General features: G+C 24.5%; 7 protein-coding genes across 15 annotated transcripts in view; 3 read left to right on the forward strand and 4 right to left on the reverse strand.

The window, feature by feature from the left end:
* LOC122859486 (midasin) overlaps positions 1 to 328 on the reverse strand; it is a 37750-nt gene extending 37422 nt beyond the window's left edge. The window contains exon 1 of the mRNA XM_044163104.1: positions 70 to 328. Coding sequence (XP_044019039.1) covers positions 70 to 150 — 81 coding nt within the window. The 5' untranslated portion in view covers positions 151 to 328. The remainder of the gene's footprint in view (positions 1 to 69) is intronic.
* Positions 329 to 466: 138 nt separating this feature from the next.
* On the reverse strand, positions 467 to 2216 carry LOC122859514 (proteasome assembly chaperone 4-like). Of its 3 annotated transcripts, none has more exons than XM_044163162.1 (2): positions 1663 to 2216; positions 467 to 911 (listed from the first exon to the last, which is right to left on the reverse strand). In XM_044163162.1, exon 2 carries the CDS (start codon positions 874 to 876, stop codon positions 487 to 489), a length of 390 nt encoding a protein of 129 aa, XP_044019097.1. In that variant the 5' UTR covers positions 877 to 911; positions 1663 to 2216; the 3' UTR covers positions 467 to 486. The 3 variants fall into 3 exon arrangements, with proteins under 3 accessions (XP_044019097.1, XP_044019089.1, XP_044019080.1); XM_044163154.1 differs by lacking the exon at positions 1663 to 2216 and adding an exon at positions 1124 to 1173; XM_044163145.1 differs by lacking the exon at positions 1663 to 2216 and adding an exon at positions 976 to 1021.
* On the forward strand, positions 1350 to 4052 carry LOC122859497 (eukaryotic translation initiation factor 5A). 3 transcript variants are annotated; one of them, XM_044163124.1, is made up of 4 exons: positions 1350 to 1471; positions 2445 to 2743; positions 2830 to 2961; positions 3049 to 4052. In XM_044163124.1, exons 2-4 carry the CDS (start codon positions 2468 to 2470, stop codon positions 3118 to 3120), a joined length of 480 nt encoding a protein of 159 aa, XP_044019059.1. In that variant the 5' UTR covers positions 1350 to 1471; positions 2445 to 2467; the 3' UTR covers positions 3121 to 4052. The 3 variants fall into 3 exon arrangements, with proteins under 3 accessions (XP_044019059.1, XP_044019068.1, XP_044019050.1); XM_044163133.1 differs by having other exon boundaries at positions 1456 to 1517; XM_044163115.1 differs by having other exon boundaries at positions 1458 to 1561.
* An 827-nt stretch (positions 4053 to 4879) lies between these two features.
* LOC122859531 (F-actin-capping protein subunit beta) lies at positions 4880 to 6901 on the reverse strand. Its single transcript, XM_044163175.1, has 4 exons — positions 6649 to 6901; positions 6051 to 6262; positions 5611 to 5983; positions 4880 to 5528 (listed from the first exon to the last, which is right to left on the reverse strand). Exons 1-4 carry the CDS (start codon positions 6649 to 6651, stop codon positions 5295 to 5297), a joined length of 822 nt encoding a protein of 273 aa, XP_044019110.1. The 5' UTR covers positions 6652 to 6901; the 3' UTR covers positions 4880 to 5294.
* Positions 6902 to 7394: 493 nt separating this feature from the next.
* On the forward strand, positions 7395 to 10201 carry LOC122859537 (dnaJ protein homolog 1). Its single transcript, XM_044163186.1, has 2 exons — positions 7395 to 7606; positions 8439 to 10201. Exon 2 carries the CDS (start codon positions 8464 to 8466, stop codon positions 9538 to 9540), a length of 1077 nt encoding a protein of 358 aa, XP_044019121.1. The 5' UTR covers positions 7395 to 7606; positions 8439 to 8463; the 3' UTR covers positions 9541 to 10201.
* A 1548-nt stretch (positions 10202 to 11749) lies between these two features.
* On the forward strand, positions 11750 to 13901 carry LOC122859543 (solute carrier family 25 member 46-like). The gene is made up of 5 exons (XM_044163201.1): positions 11750 to 12183; positions 12275 to 12557; positions 12650 to 12706; positions 12766 to 13042; positions 13116 to 13901. Exons 1-5 carry the CDS (start codon positions 12012 to 12014, stop codon positions 13539 to 13541), a joined length of 1215 nt encoding a protein of 404 aa, XP_044019136.1. The 5' UTR covers positions 11750 to 12011; the 3' UTR covers positions 13542 to 13901.
* Positions 13902 to 13988: 87 nt separating this feature from the next.
* On the reverse strand, positions 13989 to 18184 carry LOC122859547 (ATP-dependent Clp protease ATP-binding subunit clpX-like, mitochondrial). Of its 5 annotated transcripts, none has more exons than XM_044163213.1 (7): positions 17841 to 18184; positions 16890 to 17057; positions 16583 to 16810; positions 16347 to 16495; positions 16078 to 16285; positions 15027 to 15925; positions 13989 to 14951 (listed from the first exon to the last, which is right to left on the reverse strand). In XM_044163213.1, exons 2-7 carry the CDS (start codon positions 16957 to 16959, stop codon positions 14697 to 14699), a joined length of 1809 nt encoding a protein of 602 aa, XP_044019148.1. In that variant the 5' UTR covers positions 16960 to 17057; positions 17841 to 18184; the 3' UTR covers positions 13989 to 14696. The 5 variants fall into 5 exon arrangements, with proteins under 5 accessions (XP_044019148.1, XP_044019164.1, XP_044019175.1 ...); XM_044163229.1 differs by having other exon boundaries at positions 16090 to 16285; positions 17841 to 18182; XM_044163240.1 differs by having other exon boundaries at positions 16090 to 16285; positions 16890 to 17029; positions 17841 to 18014.
* Between the last annotated feature and the right edge of the window lie 111 nt (positions 18185 to 18295).

Consider the following 18295-nt stretch of genomic DNA (forward strand, 5'->3'; position numbering starts at 1 on the left):
AAAAAGAACAATGTATTTATTAGAATTATTAAATTTTTATTTAATTTATTTATAAAATATTAAACTTACTTCTTTTGACAAATATCCTTGGAATTTTGTCTTGTATTTGTCTCGTCTATTGCAGAAATGCAATAAACACTTTTGCAACATATTGATAATTTACTTTTAAAAACTAAACAATGTTATTTTATTTTATTTTGTAAATTACTATAAAAGTTATCACGTTATTTCACTACACCGCTTAACAATTGGTTATGTTTTATAAACACATGTGCTCAAAATTGCTCCAAAAAAATCTCCATATTTTTTTTTGTCGTTAAACAAAGCTGTTTACAATGAACGACTTGTCAATTTTCAATTATTCCCTAGATTTTTTCTCACCTTAACAATTTTTGAAAATTTTTATTTATTAATTTAATTGAATAGAATTAAATATTAGATGTTTATAAAATAAAAATGATTTAAAAACAATAAAAAAATATTTATTTAAAATTTAAAAATATCAGGACGAGTTTTTAATTCATCATTTACAACTTTTTCAATTTTTGGTAGACTCATATTATCAACTTTAAGATTGTAGCTAACATAAACAGGTTTTCCACATTTTTTAGTTAATTTTTTGGCAAAATTTGATGATACAGTACATTCCATTGATCCAATAATTTTTGTTGCTACTGGAAGTGTGTCATATTGTGACATAAAAGCTCCTGATAAATCATTCATTTTTCCTTCTCCACAATCACCAATCCAAACATATAAACTATTTTCCATTTTAGTAATGTTACATGAAAATGTTGTCTCTCCAACTTTTCCAGTAAATTCATAAAAATCAAAACTACATGGTAACAGTTCAATGTTATTATCTTCAATTTCCATTGTTGAAAAATTTAGCTTACAATTTTCTTTTGAATCTGAAATAAAAGTTCATATTAAACCTATTATTTTATAAATTATACAATTATTATTTCAACTTACAAGATAACAAAACTCCAAAAAATTATATATTTAATTCAAAACAAATATTGTTTCAGGTGTTTAAACAATTTGCACAAGTGAAAAATATAAATAAACAAACACACACGTCAAATGAGTTTGCAAAAAATAAAAATCACTAGAATCTTACCTCAATAGATAAACAAATTAATACAGATCAATTAATTAGCATTTAAATATAAAAAATTAACCTATATTTCAGCTTAATAAAAATAAAGCAACAATTATCATCAAATATTTGTTTATTTTGATTTTTTTTTTATCAAAAAGAAAACTCGTTTTTCCTCTCTGTTTTCTTATCTAGGGTTTTTCAAGTTCCATTATCAACAGCTTGACGTCGCTGCTGTATACAAGGTCACTGTGAGGGGGCAGCACATGTATTATTTCCGTGATTTAAGCAAAGTGAACCCCTCTTTGAAGAACCGGGCGGCGCAAGCGCATTAAGATCTTCTGGTTAGAGTGTCCATTTTGGTAACATGTGAGTATCTTGAGCTGTTGCTGAATTTTGTGTTAAATAATATTGTGCAAGTAATTTTATAAAACCGGATTAACCCAATATTCATAAAAAGTGATAATATAATTTATTTAATAATTTTTTTGAGTGTTTAGTAATTGTTATAATTAATTTTAAGTAGCATTACATATCGTCTACAATGACAACGTACTTACTTGGCAATGTGGCTCGCGCTCATTTCGCGCCATCTTTTTTAATATTTTTATTAAATTTACCATATTTTATGATATTTATTAACATTTTATTATAAAAAATTTGCGCTGGTTTTATTATTTTGACAAATAAACAATAAAATTTTGACATTAGATGTAGTAATTATTATGTATCGTTGATGAGCAATTCTTGGTTAGCTCAAGAGTATGCTTCGGTCTCATGAATTGCTGGCATTGCATGCCTTTTTTTTTTTCTTTTTTCTACATCCTTTTTTTTTTTTTTCTTTTTTGTCTCATCAACTTTCAATCCTTGAAAGTTTTCATCTTGTTTATTGGCAATGTTTGTAGCATCATGATTTTTAATTTATTGTTTATAAAATTAACTAGCTGATAATTGATTATTTAATGAGCAATGATTTTTTCAGCAATATGCCACATGGCAGATTGCTTGTGCTCCAATACCTTTGTCCATAGTCATTCGGGGTCAAATTTGATACACCTACAGATTCATTTTTTTTTTTTTCATTCTTCCACTTGAAACTTTTTTTTATCTCGGTACTCCAAGTTATTTATTAAAAGTATTATCACTTTTTTTTGCATGATAATTATAAATTAGTTAATTGCAATTAACAATTAAGATTTAGATTTTTTTTTTACTCAATATTTTTGGTTCTTCTATTTTTATTGTTGATAGAAAAAAAAAAATGTCAGCCAGTGAAATTGTTGATGGCCTTGAATAATTATTAATAAAACTAAGTAATAATTTATTAATTTTTTGTCAACAGACTTCCACACGTAATATCAAACAATGGCAGATATGGAAGATACTCATTTTGAGACTGGTGACTCTGGTGCATCAACCACTTACCCAATGCAATGTTCAGCATTGCGTAAAAATGGTTTTGTCATGTTAAAATCACGTCCATGTAAAATTGTGGAAATGTCTACATCAAAGACTGGCAAGCATGGTCACGCTAAGGTCCATCTTATTGGAATTGATATTTTTTCCTCAAAAAAGTATGAAGATATCTGCCCATCAACACACAACATGGATGTACCCCATGTCAAGAGAGAAGATTATCAAGTAAGTCATACCATAAAACACACACATTTTATTTATATTTATTTATAAACAATACAAATATTAAATTATTATTTTTATTATTACAGTTAACAGACATTGATGATGGTTATTTGTGTTTGATGTCTGACAATGGAGATCTTCGTGAAGATCTTAAAATTCCAGACGGTGATTTGGGAGTACAATTACGTGCTGATTTTGATGCTGGAAAAGAACTTCTTGTAATTATATTTATATTTTTTTAAAAAACTAAACATTCATTTTATATTTATATATTTATTAACAATTTGTTTTGTTGTATTTTTTAGTGCACTGTATTGAAAGCCTGCGGTGAAGAAGTCGTCATCGCCATCAAAACCAACACTGCCCTGGACAAATAATTATGTTCAGTTAATACTGTACACAACTTCACCAATCGCTTAGCCAATCAACACTTAACCATTGATATACAATATATGTATGTGGACATTCACATATATCTCAATATATATATGAATAACACATTATTATTATTGTATTTATCAATTGTTTCAACAATAACAACAATCTTCAAAGCAGCGAAGAATAATTTACATCTTTTTTATCAAAGTAATACCATTAAAAAAACTTACCAAAATAATAATAAAAAACATAAAAAAATTAATCATATGTTAATTGGGTCATGATATATATATTTATCCTAATCGGCATATGCTTGGAACAAAAAAAAAAAAAATACAAAATTTTCAAATAAACAAATAAAAAGTTGTGTAAAGTAATATTAACTGTATTAACGTGAGCTTTTATCTGCGTTTACAGTTTGACTGACAAATAAATAAAACACACACACATGTTGTTTGTTATAAATAAGATATAAAGCGACAAAAAAAAATCATTATCATCCAAAGGATTGATTGATGAATAAATTTTGAAAGAGCCTTTTTTTTTTTTTTCTTCATAAATTTTGATTATTATATTATTTTCTTTCTAAGCTATTTTTACGAATAGAAATTATATCTCGATAGTTTTGGGAGAGAGAAAAATAGATAAGGACATGCATTTATAATTTTTTTTTCTTTTTTTTTTCATTATTTTTGCTGCTAGAAAGATTGATAATTAATAATATGAAAAATTGGTGAGGTAATTTAATTATTAATACAATGATAAGTTTGATTATTAATTTGTTGCTGGTTAAAATTTACTATCATGTTTAAAACAACAAAATTAAAAAATATTGGTGAAGTTGGTCACTGAATAATTGATCAAAAAATGCTTGGAGTTTATTATATTTGTCAAGAATTGCGAAAATAAATTACTATTGACAGTGAACAAGGGTTTTTCAATATTGTTTTTTTTTTTTTAATAATTATTTTTATAAATAAAGCTGAATGATATAATTATTTTCACAATTCAATGGCATTTCAGAGTAAAATATTAATAATATTTCAATAAGATCATATTAATAAATCAAAAAAATAATAATATGGGTCTATTAACTCGTTTGGCCTACAATGACATCTAATTTAAAAAAAAAAATAAAAACATTTATCATTACGGTGGCAATGAATTTCTTTTTAAATAATAATTTTCTCTTTTTTTTTTTTTTTATTACTGAAGGAATATTTTTACATAAATAAGTAACTCTTCTTTCAAGTGAACTGAAAAAAAAAAAAAGAAATAATAAATCGGTGTGAACGAATGTTACTCAAATTGACGTCGATATTTTTTCATTTTGTTTTTGTTAGATGTCAAGACAAACGATAAGTCTGTGACAAAATAATTTGTTTTTTTTTTTTTCTTAATTTTCTTTTTCACAATCCCAATAAAAAAAAAAAGTAATAAAATAATAACGCTTGTCTTTTTTACCTTGAAATAAAAAAATCCAAAAGGAATTTAAAAAAATGAAAAAATAAGGTAATTGTTAAATCATCAAAAAAACTTGTATAATTATATTCATTAAAAATGAATAAATAATTAAATCTTGCTTCGGTAAATTAACATTAATAATTATTACCTAAAACCATACTAAAATAATAATATTTTTTTTTTTTATTTAAAAAAAGAAAAATCAACAAACAATTTTATTTCATAATAATATTTTTAATTGTGATATTTTTTTTTTTCTCTTTTTTTTTAATTATTTATATATTTTTATAAACAAATCTTTTTTCTTTATTCATTTTTTTTTTCTTTTTTTTACAAATTCAAGAAAAAAATAATAATAATGTTTCAGCAATTGGAGGCTATGGTGAAAAGTTAATTAAACGATTTTTTTTATTTTTTATATATAATATATAACCCCCCCACAATAAATTCCCTGCATTATTATTATTATTAATATTATTATTATAAACTAGAATAATAACAAATTATCGCAACTTAATTAGGTATCAATTTTTTTCATTTTTATCGAGTCCATGGTATTTCAATTGTGTCTGTCTGTCTGGTGTCTGCTGTATGTTGGTATTTGTATTATTTTTTTATTTAAATGTTAAATTACTTTTTTTGTATTTTTAATTTTTGTTAATTAATAACCACAATTGTAATGAATAATCGATAATTTATTGTCGTTGGATCAATTGTTGGCATTTCTTTTTTGTAATGCTTCCGCTAAATGCAATCTTAATGCATCTTGTTGTCTTTTGTCTGACAATGATTGCACTGATCTCAATCCATTAACAATATCTTTTGTTTTACCAAAATATATTTCATTAAGTGTATTGCGAATTTTATTTTCCATATCTTCAACCATTCTACCGATATTTGCAATATGCGGTGTTGTTTCACTTATTGGAGCATCTTGTTCAACCTTTAAATTATCATTAAAAAATATTCATATATAAAACAACAATAACACTATCAACTTAAAGAGATATAAAAATTATATTTACTTGTCTAGTTAAACTTCCACCAAGATTCATTGTACCAGAACCATGTTTATTTGTTTGAAGCCATAACATTGCTGTTGATGTTAATTTATAATGTGCATTTCTTCCAGTTGATTTTTCTTGTACTTCAACAACATGTATTGAATCCCAACATCCTTTAATTTTTTTAGATCCATCACCAGCTTTTTTAATTAATATTACACCAGCAAAACCATGATCTAAATCCCATAAATAAACTGATGATACACCACCCTCAAAATATAATTCACGATATTGATCAAATGCATGATTTGCATCAATTTCAAGTTTACGTAATCTTTCTGATGGCATTGAACCATCTTCCAATGGTGGATCATACGTATTACTCCATGGTGATCTAAATTATCAATTTTATTTTTTTCATTATTATTAATAATAATTGAAAGCACATATAAAAATATTACCTGTATGAATCACCATCTCTGTTATAATCACAAAGCAAATAATCCTTTCCTGATTCTTTATCCTTGGCTATTTTAAGTGGTTGATCAACTGATGACAATAGATCCTCACATAATGATGGTACCAAATCAATTAAATCACTCAAATTTTTTTCAATTTGTTGAGGTGGTAAACGCCTCATTAAATCCAATGCACAATCCATTTGTTGTTCACTCTGTCAAAATGAAAAAAGAAAACAACAACAATACAGTTTGACAGTGACACAATTATTGGAGTATTTTTTTTTTATTCAATTTAAATTATATAAACAATTGATAGATTTATTTATCAATTGTCATGGTTTGATAAACAATATATTTATTTTTTAAAAACGCCTAGATGTTCATTCATTCATTCACCATCTTGACGTTTATATTATTTTGGGTTAGGATATCAAATTACACTGTTTTGGATAATTCAAATGACAGTTAATAAATATTTTTAATTTCATATTAAATTATAACATTAAATAAAAAATTTATCATACAATTATTTTAATTATTTATGATTTAATATTTTTATTTATTTAATATATAAATAAGGTGTGAATTAATGACTCACCATTGCAATGATTCTTGTCTTTTGACAGTAAAACTTTCAACTGAAATATTTATATTTTTTTTTATATTTTTTCTAATTATATTTTGATTATGTCAATGTCAATATGTAATTTATATATAAAAATTTAACTATTTATTATTTAATAATATATTTATAAATTATTTATGTATTTATTATTATTATGATTTTTTTTATTCTTAATTTATTATCTATTTTTAAGTTGGATTTTTTTTTTTTTTTTTTTCGAAATACTAATATGAGAATCATACACACACACACTTTATTGAGAAGGGTGTGTCAATGTGTTCACTGATTGGTCAATGTTCCTAAAATTCCACGTTTAATAATATTGTATTTTTTAGTATCTATTATCTATTTTTTTTTTTATAATCATTCAAGTTGTGTTATCGTCATCCACGTCAACAGCCACTAATTTATTTTATCATTATCTTATCAATGTTATTTTTTCAACTAAAATAACATTAAATAAATTTAAATTTCGCGCTTTTTATAAATTGAAAATGGCAAACAACATGATGAATAAAAAAAAACACCATATGATTAATCATATTGTCTCTCTTAATTACATGGAAATAGTAGTTTCATCTCTGTCAGTGACATTGAATATTAGAGTTGAATGAACTCGGATCTAGTTACTATCTAGTAATTTTATAATGAAAGTAGTGATAAAAGCGCCATTTAAAAATATTGGAGTAAACATGAAGTTGCTGTAATATTCTCGTTTGTTCCAGAAAGTACGAGAAGCCAACATCAATATATATGAAGCTGTGCAAAATTGCCACCTTTCAGTTCGTAACAAGACAAGACTTAGAGCAGTTTAACTGTTAAAGTACTCAATAAATATAATACATATTAACTTCTAGATCTTTCTACAATATTGTTGTATAAAAGTGAAGTTTTAAACTATATATCATCGTAGTAATAATTATCAATAAAGGTAAATTTATTAATTATTATTAACTTAGTTAAAAATTAAGAAAAAAAAATTATCGAAATTTTTATTTTGCAGTAATTTTATTATTGAGCAAATTAGTGATCTCAAAATATTAATTAATGCATAATTGAATTTATTAAAATTAATTTCTAATAATATAAATATAATCTACTGATGATGATTATATTTGGTAGGGTCGATTCAGACATAAAATAAGATGTGTTGTTTGTAAAAGTTTATTTTAATATTACTTGATGATTAAGTATGTGTGTAAATTATTTCTATCTTTTTCTTGTTAATATAAATATCAATACATTTATCTTTGTCGCATGAACACTCGGGCAAAACGATCATCGTCAAAGCATCATCATCATCATACCCAGAAATAGACGATACATATATTATTGTGTGGGTAGTTTTGGAGGGACATCGATGACCTCGAAACGTTCATTGAACACATACCATTTTTTTAACATATAATATAAATTTATTAAACAAATGAGTGATTAAATATTAACTTGAACACCTTGACTTGATAAAATTGATTTTTTTTTATATATGTATTTTTGTGTTAAATAGAAAATTTAAAAAAAGAAAAACAAATAATTGCGGAAGTGCCAATTTGGTGGGTGAATGTCAAACAACTTGATTTTTCCTTGAAATAAAATCATGTCCATACGATTAACTGATAAATTCCACATTGAGATCACGTCTTTTTGCTTACCCTTGCTCAATTTATTTATTTTTTTATTTTTTTTACTCATGGTTATTTATATTTATTTATATATTTTAAAATAGATTTAACTAACAAGTTTGTTTGTTTCTTTGATTTCAGAAATATCACAAAAATAAAAAAAAAAATGGGAAAAGATTATTACAAAACACTGGGTATTAATAAAGGTGCAAGTGATGATGAAATAAAAAAAGCTTATCGTAAACTTGCATTACGTTATCATCCAGATAAAAATAAGAATGCTGGTGCTGAGGAAAAATTTAAAGAAATTGCTGAAGCATATGAGGTATTATCAGACACTAAAAAACGTGAAATATATGATAAATATGGTGAAGAAGGATTAAAAGGTAGTGCACCAACTGGTAATGGTGGTAATGGTGGTGGTCCATATCAATATCATGGTGATTCACGTGCAACATTTGCTCAATTCTTTGGCTCAGCATCACCATTTGCTACATTCTTTGAATGTGGTCCAGGTGGTGGTAATAGAGGTTTTTCATTTGCAAGTGGTGAAGATTTAGATATGGAGGATCCATTTGATTTACGTATGGGAACAGCAAGACCAGGTGGTAATGGTGGTATTGGTGCATTTCGTTCACATTCATTTAATTTTGCTGGACCAAATGGTGGACGTGGTGGTGGACAAAAAGATAATGCACAAGATCCACCAATTGAACATGATTTATATGTTACACTTGAAGATATTGCACGTGGTTGTGTTAAAAAAATGAAAATATCAAGACGTGTTGTACAATCAGATGGTACTACTAAAAAAGAAGATAAAGTATTGACAATAAATATTAAACCAGGATGGAAAGCTGGTACTAAAATAACATTTCAAAAAGAAGGTGATCAAGGTCGTGGTAAAGTACCAGCAGATGTTGTATTTATAATACGAGATAAACCACATTCATATTTTAGACGTGAAAATAGTGATATAAGATATACATGTAAATTATCATTAAAACAAGCACTTTGTGGTACAATTATTGAAGTACCAACATTAAATGGTGATAAAATAACACTTAATTTAACTAAAGAAATTGTTAAACCAAATATGGTTAAAAAAATACAAGGACAAGGTTTACCATTACCAAAAGAACCATCAAGAAAAGGTGATCTTCTTGTATCATTTGATATTAAATTTCCTGATACACTTACACAAAGTGCTAGAGACATTTTGTATGATACTTTACCAAATTAATATTTTTTATTTATATTTTTAATTTAATTAAATATTAAAAAATTAAAGAAAATACAGTGATCTTTATAAATTCATTAGTTTATAGTGAGACAGTTCAATCGTTTGTTGATTCAAAAATGAAAACAAAATTAATTTATATAATAAAAAACAAAAAAAACAAACGCGTCAGACTAAAATGGCATAGAAAAGTTTAAATTAAAAAAAAAGTAAAATTATCAAACACACATGTATAAAAACATTTATGAAAAATGATGTGTAGGTATGTAGTAAATTTAAATGTAAAATTGAATCGACTCGAATTTCTGCTGAGTATTAGAATTGTTTGAAATATTCAAGAGTATAAAAAATAAACGAAAATGCTCTCTTTCTCAATTTGATATAAAAAATTTTTGATGCCAATGTTAAATAATAGTCTGATTAATTCATTTACGTCGCGACTTTGTTTTTTTTTTTTTAAATTTTGTTTTTCATGATTGAATGTTCAGTCACATATATAAATATTATTTCATCAATTTTTTAAATTATAATATACGATTGTTGTACACGTGAAATATTGTATGAACGAATGTCTGACTGATAGTTTATTATGTATAATTATAATTATTATATTCATTAAAATTATGGCAAAAAAAATGTCCATAAACCATGATTGTATAAAAATACCAATAAATGGCAATATTTTTTTTAATTATTATTTTAAATTTTATTTATTTTTTTTTTTTCATTTACGTAGTTTAAAAATACTCAAAATTATATTTAAAATATTAAAATTTTGATGATTATTTGATTGATAAAACTATGTGCAAATAAATGCATTGCACTGATTTATAATTTTTTTTTTTTTCTATTTAAAAAAACAAGAAAAAAATTATTTGTACACTGGTTATATAATAGATAAATTTCAATTAATTAGTTAATGATTTTGTTGTCTTATTTCGAAACCTATTTCCCTTGTTTATTTGATTGTAGAATTTTTTTTTACCTAATTTTATAAGACATCAAAAATAGTCAATAAACATTTGCTCTATTTTTTTTTTTTTTACATATATTTATGGGAATGATGGCTACCTTGTTTAAAATTTTGATGTACAAATAAATAACAGTTAAACAAGACTGATTATAATTATTTATAAAATATATTCGTTGTCAATCAACACCAAAATAATTGTCATTTACTACTGTCATCCAGAGACAAAGAAATGTGATGATAAAAATTTTAAATTTAAAACTCATTCAAGTATATTTGGATTTCGAAACTTGCTGGTTCATTTTTTTTCTTAGAAATTTTAATTTCCATAGAAACTTTGTATTTCGAAATCATATATTTTTCGATAAATTTATACTTGAATTGTTTTTTTTTTTTATTTCTATTGTTTAAATTTGATGGTGTATAAAGAAAAAATATGATTTATTTGAAAATTTATTGAAAATATCAATGGTATGTTTGAATCATTGTATTTTATGATTTATTAATACTCAATAAATTTTTAAAATATATATTTCTTTGTTGTATTTGATACTTGGAATTTTAGATTGTTCCGGTGGAATTCATGGCCTTCGGTCCAACCATTGAACTCAATTTACAGAGAAATGACCGTCTTCTCTCATCGTGATTCATCGAATAGTAATGGTAATAACATGTTGAATTAAAAAACAATCATTGTTTGTAGTTTTTTTTTTTTATTAAAAAAATTGTTAAATAAAATCTATTTCAATTCAAAATAAAATATTAACTTAACATCATTGATAAATTAAAATAATTAAATGTTTTATATATTTATTTTTTAAACAAACAAATTACAAATGATTATTTCACTGATTGAAAAATAAATTTTCAAATTCAAAATTACCAATTAATTCAACAAATGAATTAACAATTAAACTTCCTGTTTTATTTTTCTAAACCAATCCAAATTTTTCTAGTAAATTTATTTACATTTAAGCTTATAAAATTAATCACAAGTTATAATTAATTTACATTCAATTATTAAATATAATTTTTCAACAATTTAATTAATATTATTTTAATTAATTATTGTTATTTATTGTCTTCATGTCGAAACAATTTCTTCATCTCAAGACAACAATTAAATTAATTATCAAACTGTTTTCCTCACATTTCCAATGTTTTTTTCCTCAATTTCGATTTCATTTCTACATGATTAAAATTTTTTCTATAAAATCCAATTTAAATTTCCTCTACTACTTTTCTACAGTAGCTAAAAAAACCTGTTTGATAATTAAGTACAATAATTTGTCGTACAGCGCAGCTAGAAACTTCTCCAACAAAAAATAATAATAGTAACAATAATAATAACAATATAATAAAATAGTAATAACAATAAATAATATCTGCATGGTGTTACTTGAATAATTATAAAAATAAAAAACAAAACAATTGTTACATTTTAGCTTGACATTTTAAACTCTTTAACAAACATAATTTAACTTTAAACAATAAAAAATTTAATATGGCTAGTTCACCAGGTTATGAACAAGTGTACAGAGGAAGACCAACCAATTCAAGATCATTTGATGAAAATTTATCAAATAATTATTATGAACGTGATATTATAATAAGACCCCTAGATGTTACAAATTTACCACCAAATTTACCAAATGATAATTCATCTGAAGATAATGGTAAGGTCATTAATTAATTTATTGATTAATTTTAAATAAAATTGCATCAGAATGAATATTGTCATGTAATTGAATTATAATAATATTTTAGATATTGCAATTAAAAAATCAATTGGCATTGGTTGTGGTCTAGCAAGTTTAATAACTCAAAATTTATTAATTCATCCATTTATTGTATTGAGAAGACAATGTCAAGTAAATCCAAATGCAACAACTTATCATCTAGTACCAATAACACTTATACCAGTTATAATACGTTTACATCATACTCAAGGATTAAATACACTATGGAAAGGTATTGGATCAGTGTTAATTGTACGTGGTCTTGCATTGATGGTTGATGATTTTATTTCAAAAATAACTCCATGGCCCAAGTAATTAAACAATTGATATTTATCATAAATTTACCATCAATTGTTTGTCAATTAAATTGTCTTATTTTTATTATTTTTCTTTTAATCAACAGAGAAGTAACAAGTGAAAGTTCAATAAAATCATTTGGTCAACACTTGATATTAAAATGGTAAATATAATTTATATATAAATAAATAATTATATAAACTAATTAAATTAAATTTTTAGTATTTCAATTGGTATTGTTGCACCATTTTATTCAGCATCATTAGTTGAAACAGTACAATCTGAAATAGCATCAGAAAGACCTGGTATACTTGATGTATTTCGTGATGGTGGAATACGTTTACTTGAAGTTGGTAGTAAAGGTAGAATTATTCCAATTTATGCATTGCTTGTGCCACATATAACATATGGAATTGTTAAATATTTATTTGGACTTGTTGTTAAGGGTGTTGCAACACGTTTTATGATTGTTAGAGATAGAAATTTACAAGAAAAACAAGTAAGTAATTGATGATTAATCATTCATTAAAATAATTGTTGATTGTTAATGTATTTAATTTGTTTAATTTAAGGGAGCATATAATAAAGAAATTATATCAGAAAGTACAATGCAAGATATTGAATTACACTCAACATTAATATCAATGTGTGCTGCTGAAGTATTATTTTATCCATTAGAAACAGTTGTTCATAGACTTCATTTACAAGGAACTAGAACAATTATTGATAATCTTGATACTGGACGTAGTGTTACACCATTATTGACTAGTTATTCGGGTGCTTATGATTGTTATAAAACAATTATTACAAATGAGGGAACACTTGGTTTATACAAAGGTTTTGGATCACTTGTTATGCAATTTGGTATACACTTTTTAGTATTGAAAGCAACCAAATATGTACTTACGGAAATTGGCACAATGCTTAGACCCAAACCAAAAATTATCAAACCATCAACATCAATGCCAATACAGCCAATATACTACGATGAAGCTTAAGCAATTAATTTGTCACTAAATAAAACAAAAAACATCATTAGTATTTTATAAGTGATATAGGTATATATTATTTTTTCTTTCTTTTGGGTAAATCAACTTCCTGTGTAATTACCAGCATCATGATTTTTTTCTTTTCTTCTTTTTATAGATTGATTAAATTTGTTTCAATGATTTTTATTTTAACAAATATCTTTTTTTTCTTGTATTTATGCTTTTTTTCTTTTTTTTTCTAGTCAATTTGTAACTTTAATTTTGGGTGATTATAATTAATCATATTATGTAAATTTGGAAAGTTACATTTGACATAAATTTGTACAAAAATTCATCAATTATAGTTAATAAAAAAAATTAAATAAATTATTGAGAGAAAATTTATTTATATAAATTATTTTAGACCCTGTAAACAACAGCATTAAAAAGAAATTTTATTTATAATAAAATATGCACTAAAAACATTTAAATTTAATTTTTTTATTTATTTAAATTTATTCTTCGTAAATTATACAAACTTTATTACTTTAAATATCAATTAATCACTTGATTTTTTATTATTAAACTTAACCCATGTTGTAATTGAACTTTAAATATTAAAAAAAGCAAAAAGAGAAAAACAAGATTTCTTTCAATTAAATTGGAAGAAGAAATCTTTAATTTTTTGTTTTTAATTTGTTGAAAATTCTATATAAATCATGACTATATACAATATATTACAAAAAATCATTATATTTTTCCTATAACATTCACACAAATAATTTATATCAAAATCATCTTGATATTAAATGTTCACATATTATTTGTTTTATTTATTTTCATTTTTTTTTAGTTACTTAACAGTATTTCTATATGAAAAAAAAAAAAAAAATCACAGGTGTCAAGAAACCCGACAATATTAATTTTCAACAATTAGTGTTTTTTTTTCTGTCAATTTGACAATATATTATATTAATATATTGATTTAATCAATTTAATATATATACTATATATTTTTTTTTTACTCTCAAATATCAAATGTATTTGTAATAATAGTTATCTAAATAAAATTTAGTTTTACATATTATATATCTATATATAAAGAAGACAAAAAAAGTTTTTTTGAAAAAGAAAAATAAAAACTTTTACTTTTCAATAAAGATATATAATTAAAATATTTTATAATCAATTATTCACATGCTGAGCTTTTTGTGGTACATCTTCAGTTGTTTCAGTTCGTCGTATATAATTTGGTTTATCTTGACCACGTACACATCCCTCGGTAACATGAACAAGTGAAACATCACTACCAGGTACATCAAACATTGGTTCCAATAATAATGTTTCCATAATTGCACGTAAACCTCGAGCTCCAGTTTTTCTATCCATTGCCAATGACGCAATAGCATCAAGTGCTTCTGGTGTGAAGGTTAATTCAACCTAAAATGACATTAATTATTATTTAAAAATAGTTGAATGAAATGAATCAATTAATAAATAAATAAAATAAATAACCTTATCCATTGAAAATAACATTTGATACTGTGGAATCATGGCATTATTTGGTTCAGTTAAAATTCTAACTAACATATCTTTATCAAGTGTATGAAATGGTACAAGTACTGGAAAACGTCCAACAAATTCAGGTATCATACCAAAATCAATAAGATCACGTGCTTCAACTTGACGTAATAGTACATCTTTTTCTTTATTATCATCTTCAGTTGATGGTGACATATTAGCAACATCAGCAAGTGATGCTGCACGTCTACCTTCACTTGTTGGTGCTGTACCAAAACCAAGATATTTTTCATTTTTACGACGTGATACAAGTCTATCAAGACCATTATATGCACCAGATGCAACAAATAATATATTTGTTGTATCAACTTGTAATGTATCACCACGTAATTTACGTGAACTATTTTTTTCTGGTACATTAACAATAGTACCTTCTAACATTTTAAGCATACCTTGTTGTACACCCTCACCACCAACATCACGTAATTGATGTATACCTGGTACAGCACCAATTTTATCAACTTCATCTAAAAATACAATTCCCATTTGTGCTCTATCAACAATATAATTTGCATCTTGTAATAATTTTGCAATAACACTTTCAATATCTTCACCAACATAACCAGCTTGTGTTAATGTTGTACAATCACATATTGCAAATGGTACATCTAAACATTGGGCAATTGTTTGGGCTAATAATGTTTTACCAGAACCAGTTGGTCCAAGAAGTAAAATATTACTTTTTTCCAATTTTAATTGATGCTGTTTACTATCAAGAATTTCAGAGCCTGGAACAGACTGTATTGAATTTGATTTTTGTTGTTCTGTACTATTTGGAGCATGTTGAAATCCAACACCAAGAGGATTACCAATACTCGATACATGAAGTAAATCTATTTACAAAAATAAAAAAAATAAAAATTAATTCATTATTATTTATTCAAGAGTTTTTCATTATTAATTAAGGGCATGCTTTTGCAATTGAAAAAATTGTTTAAAAAACAACACAATGAATTAATTTTTGACGGGACAAAAATGGTATTACGTGGTTTTAGACCTCTATGTGTAAAAGGATGATTAAGTTCTTGTGGTCCTGAAGCAGTTGCAGCGGCAGTTGTAGTTGAATTTGATGTCACTGAATTTTGAGCTGGAAGATTATTGTGTATACGTTTGTAATGATTATAAACAGCAACACTCAATACTTTTTTAGCATACTCTTGACCAATCACGTGTTTGTTTAGATATTCAAAAATCTATAATAAATATTATTATTAATATAAATTTCTTATTTTGTTTTTGTTCTAATTTATTTACCTTTTTTGGTGGAGGTGGTGGTTTTCGATTGAAACCTTGTTTCGTCTCATCCGATCGTGTTGATTCTTTTAGGGTTTTTTTTGAGTCAATCTCTGATAATACCACAAAAAAATGATGGCATTTTTCACACTTGACAAACCTAGTTGAAGCTAGAAATATAAAATTTAAAAAAATATATTTTTAATCATTTTTTATAAGCAAAAATAATGTCGTTTGTTTTTTTTTTGTTAACTCACATACGAATGTTTCAACATGCGTACAAGGATCACCACATTTTGGACAAGTAAGAGTATTTTTTTTACCACCTCCAGTACCACTGTTACTTGTTGTCGAACCAGTTGTTGCACCACCACCACCACCACCACCAACATTTTTATTTGGTGGTGTTGAATCATTTATTATTTTTGATAAAACATTTGTCGTAACTAATGACCTTGTTCCTACAATTCTTGCAATTTTATGCACTGTAAAATAATATTTATCATTATAATATATTTATCATAAAAATTATAACTGATATTACTTATCAGACAATAAACTCACCATGATTTGCAATATGATTAGAAGTTGCTAATCGAGTTCCATTATGAAGACAGCATCGTATACAACTCATTTTTAATTAAAAAATAAAACGTTTTTTTTTAAAAAATGTTGTTTTTTCTTTTTAAAATTTCAAAATATATCTATGTATAAAAGAAAAATAATAATAATCTGTAATAATAATGTAAATTATTGTTAATAATCATGGTTTAAAATTTATTCAATAATTTTTTTTTATACACCCTCTTGTTTATTTTATTATTTTTAAATAAAATTTGCATACTTGACTTGAACTGGTACCAAATTTTAATACAACCACACACATATATTACAACTACCTTTAGCCAATTTGATATCAATTTTGCAATTTGTTAATTAAACTAATACGTAGATTGATTAAACAAACATTGAATGACATTGCAAAGTTTACATATCGCTTCTATATATTATGATTAAAATTATTATTTAAAAAAAAACATAAAAATACATAACCTCATTCTAAAATTTTGTTTGATATCAATCCAAAAAATAATAATATTTAATTACACAAAGATTATGTGATAACAATAATAAATAATTTATATATTTTTTTTCTTTTTGATAAATACATACAAAATAAGATTTAAAAAATTAATCCTTTAGAATATTGACACATCACAATTTAAATTAATCAAATTTATATATCAATTGATAATAAAAAAAAAGAAGAAGAAATAAAAAACAATCACAAACACGAATAATAAATTATTGTTTAAAAATAAAATACACTCTATGAATTAATATAAAAATGATAATAATATTTTAGCGAGTAAAAAAGAGTAAATAGTTTAAATATAAATGAAAAAAACATTATTTAAAATACACACTTGATAATTGTTGTATATATATAAATATTTATTTACGTCTAGTATGAAATGTCAAATTAATTTGCCACAATTTTGTTATGTAATTTACCTTATACAGATGAATAAACAAATACAAAATACAGCTAGCTCTGTTCAGCTTGCTGTATGACCTGTATGCAATTCCCCACAATAATCCCAAATATCATTCCCCTCTGGCCCCTTTTTTTTTTTAATCGTTTTTTTTTTTTTTTTATTATTTTCTTGTAGACCAGTTGTCCCTGATATATATATTTTTATTATTTTTTTTTTAGTCAGGGTCGGTGGCTGACAGGCGCAAAAATCATGCACACACAAATACAACAACATTTGACTACGTCATATAATCAACTCTATTTTATCGACAAATTTAATTTTTTTTATTAACAATAAATATAAAATTTAAACTATACGCATGATGAACATTTGAATAAACAATGTATATTAATTTTATTAGCTCAAATGTTTAAGCTATTTATTCAGTATATTTCCACTGAACTTTGTAAATTTATTATTTTTTCTTTCAAA

This window comes from Aphidius gifuensis, linkage group LG1, assembly GCF_014905175.1.
Source record: "Aphidius gifuensis isolate YNYX2018 linkage group LG1, ASM1490517v1, whole genome shotgun sequence".
Taxonomy (NCBI): domain Eukaryota; kingdom Metazoa; phylum Arthropoda; class Insecta; order Hymenoptera; family Braconidae; genus Aphidius; species Aphidius gifuensis.

Coding starts and splice junctions, on each gene's coding strand:
- LOC122859537 (XM_044163186.1), top strand. CDS start 8,464: ATGGGAAAAGATTATTACAAAACACTGGGTATTAATAAAGGTGCAAGT.
- LOC122859514 (XM_044163162.1), bottom strand. CDS start 876: ATGGAAATTGAAGATAATAACATTGAACTGTTACCATGTAGTTTTGAT.
- LOC122859497 (XM_044163124.1), top strand. CDS start 2,468: ATGGCAGATATGGAAGATACTCATTTTGAGACTGGTGACTCTGGTGCA. Junction 2,744..2,829: donor TCAAGAGAGAAGATTATCAA/GTAAGTCATACC, acceptor TTATTATTACAG/TTAACAGACATTGATGATGG. Junction 2,962..3,048: donor ATGCTGGAAAAGAACTTCTT/GTAATTATATTT, acceptor TGTATTTTTTAG/TGCACTGTATTGAAAGCCTG.
- LOC122859531 (XM_044163175.1), bottom strand. Junction 5,984..6,050: donor AGAGATGGTGATTCATACAG/GTAATATTTTTA, acceptor TTGATAATTTAG/ATCACCATGGAGTAATACGT. Junction 5,529..5,610: donor GTGGAAGTTTAACTAGACAA/GTAAATATAATT, acceptor GATAATTTAAAG/GTTGAACAAGATGCTCCAAT.
- LOC122859547 (XM_044163213.1), bottom strand. CDS start 16,959: ATGAGTTGTATACGATGCTGTCTTCATAATGGAACTCGATTAGCAACT. Junction 15,926..16,077: donor ACATAGAGGTCTAAAACCAC/GTAATACCATTT, acceptor TTTTGTAAATAG/ATTTACTTCATGTATCGAGT. Junction 14,952..15,026: donor TGTTATTTTCAATGGATAAG/GTTATTTATTTT, acceptor ATGTCATTTTAG/GTTGAATTAACCTTCACACC.
- LOC122859543 (XM_044163201.1), top strand. CDS start 12,012: ATGGCTAGTTCACCAGGTTATGAACAAGTGTACAGAGGAAGACCAACC. Junction 12,558..12,649: donor AAAATAACTCCATGGCCCAA/GTAATTAAACAA, acceptor TTTAATCAACAG/AGAAGTAACAAGTGAAAGTT. Junction 13,043..13,115: donor GAAATTTACAAGAAAAACAA/GTAAGTAATTGA, acceptor GTTTAATTTAAG/GGAGCATATAATAAAGAAAT.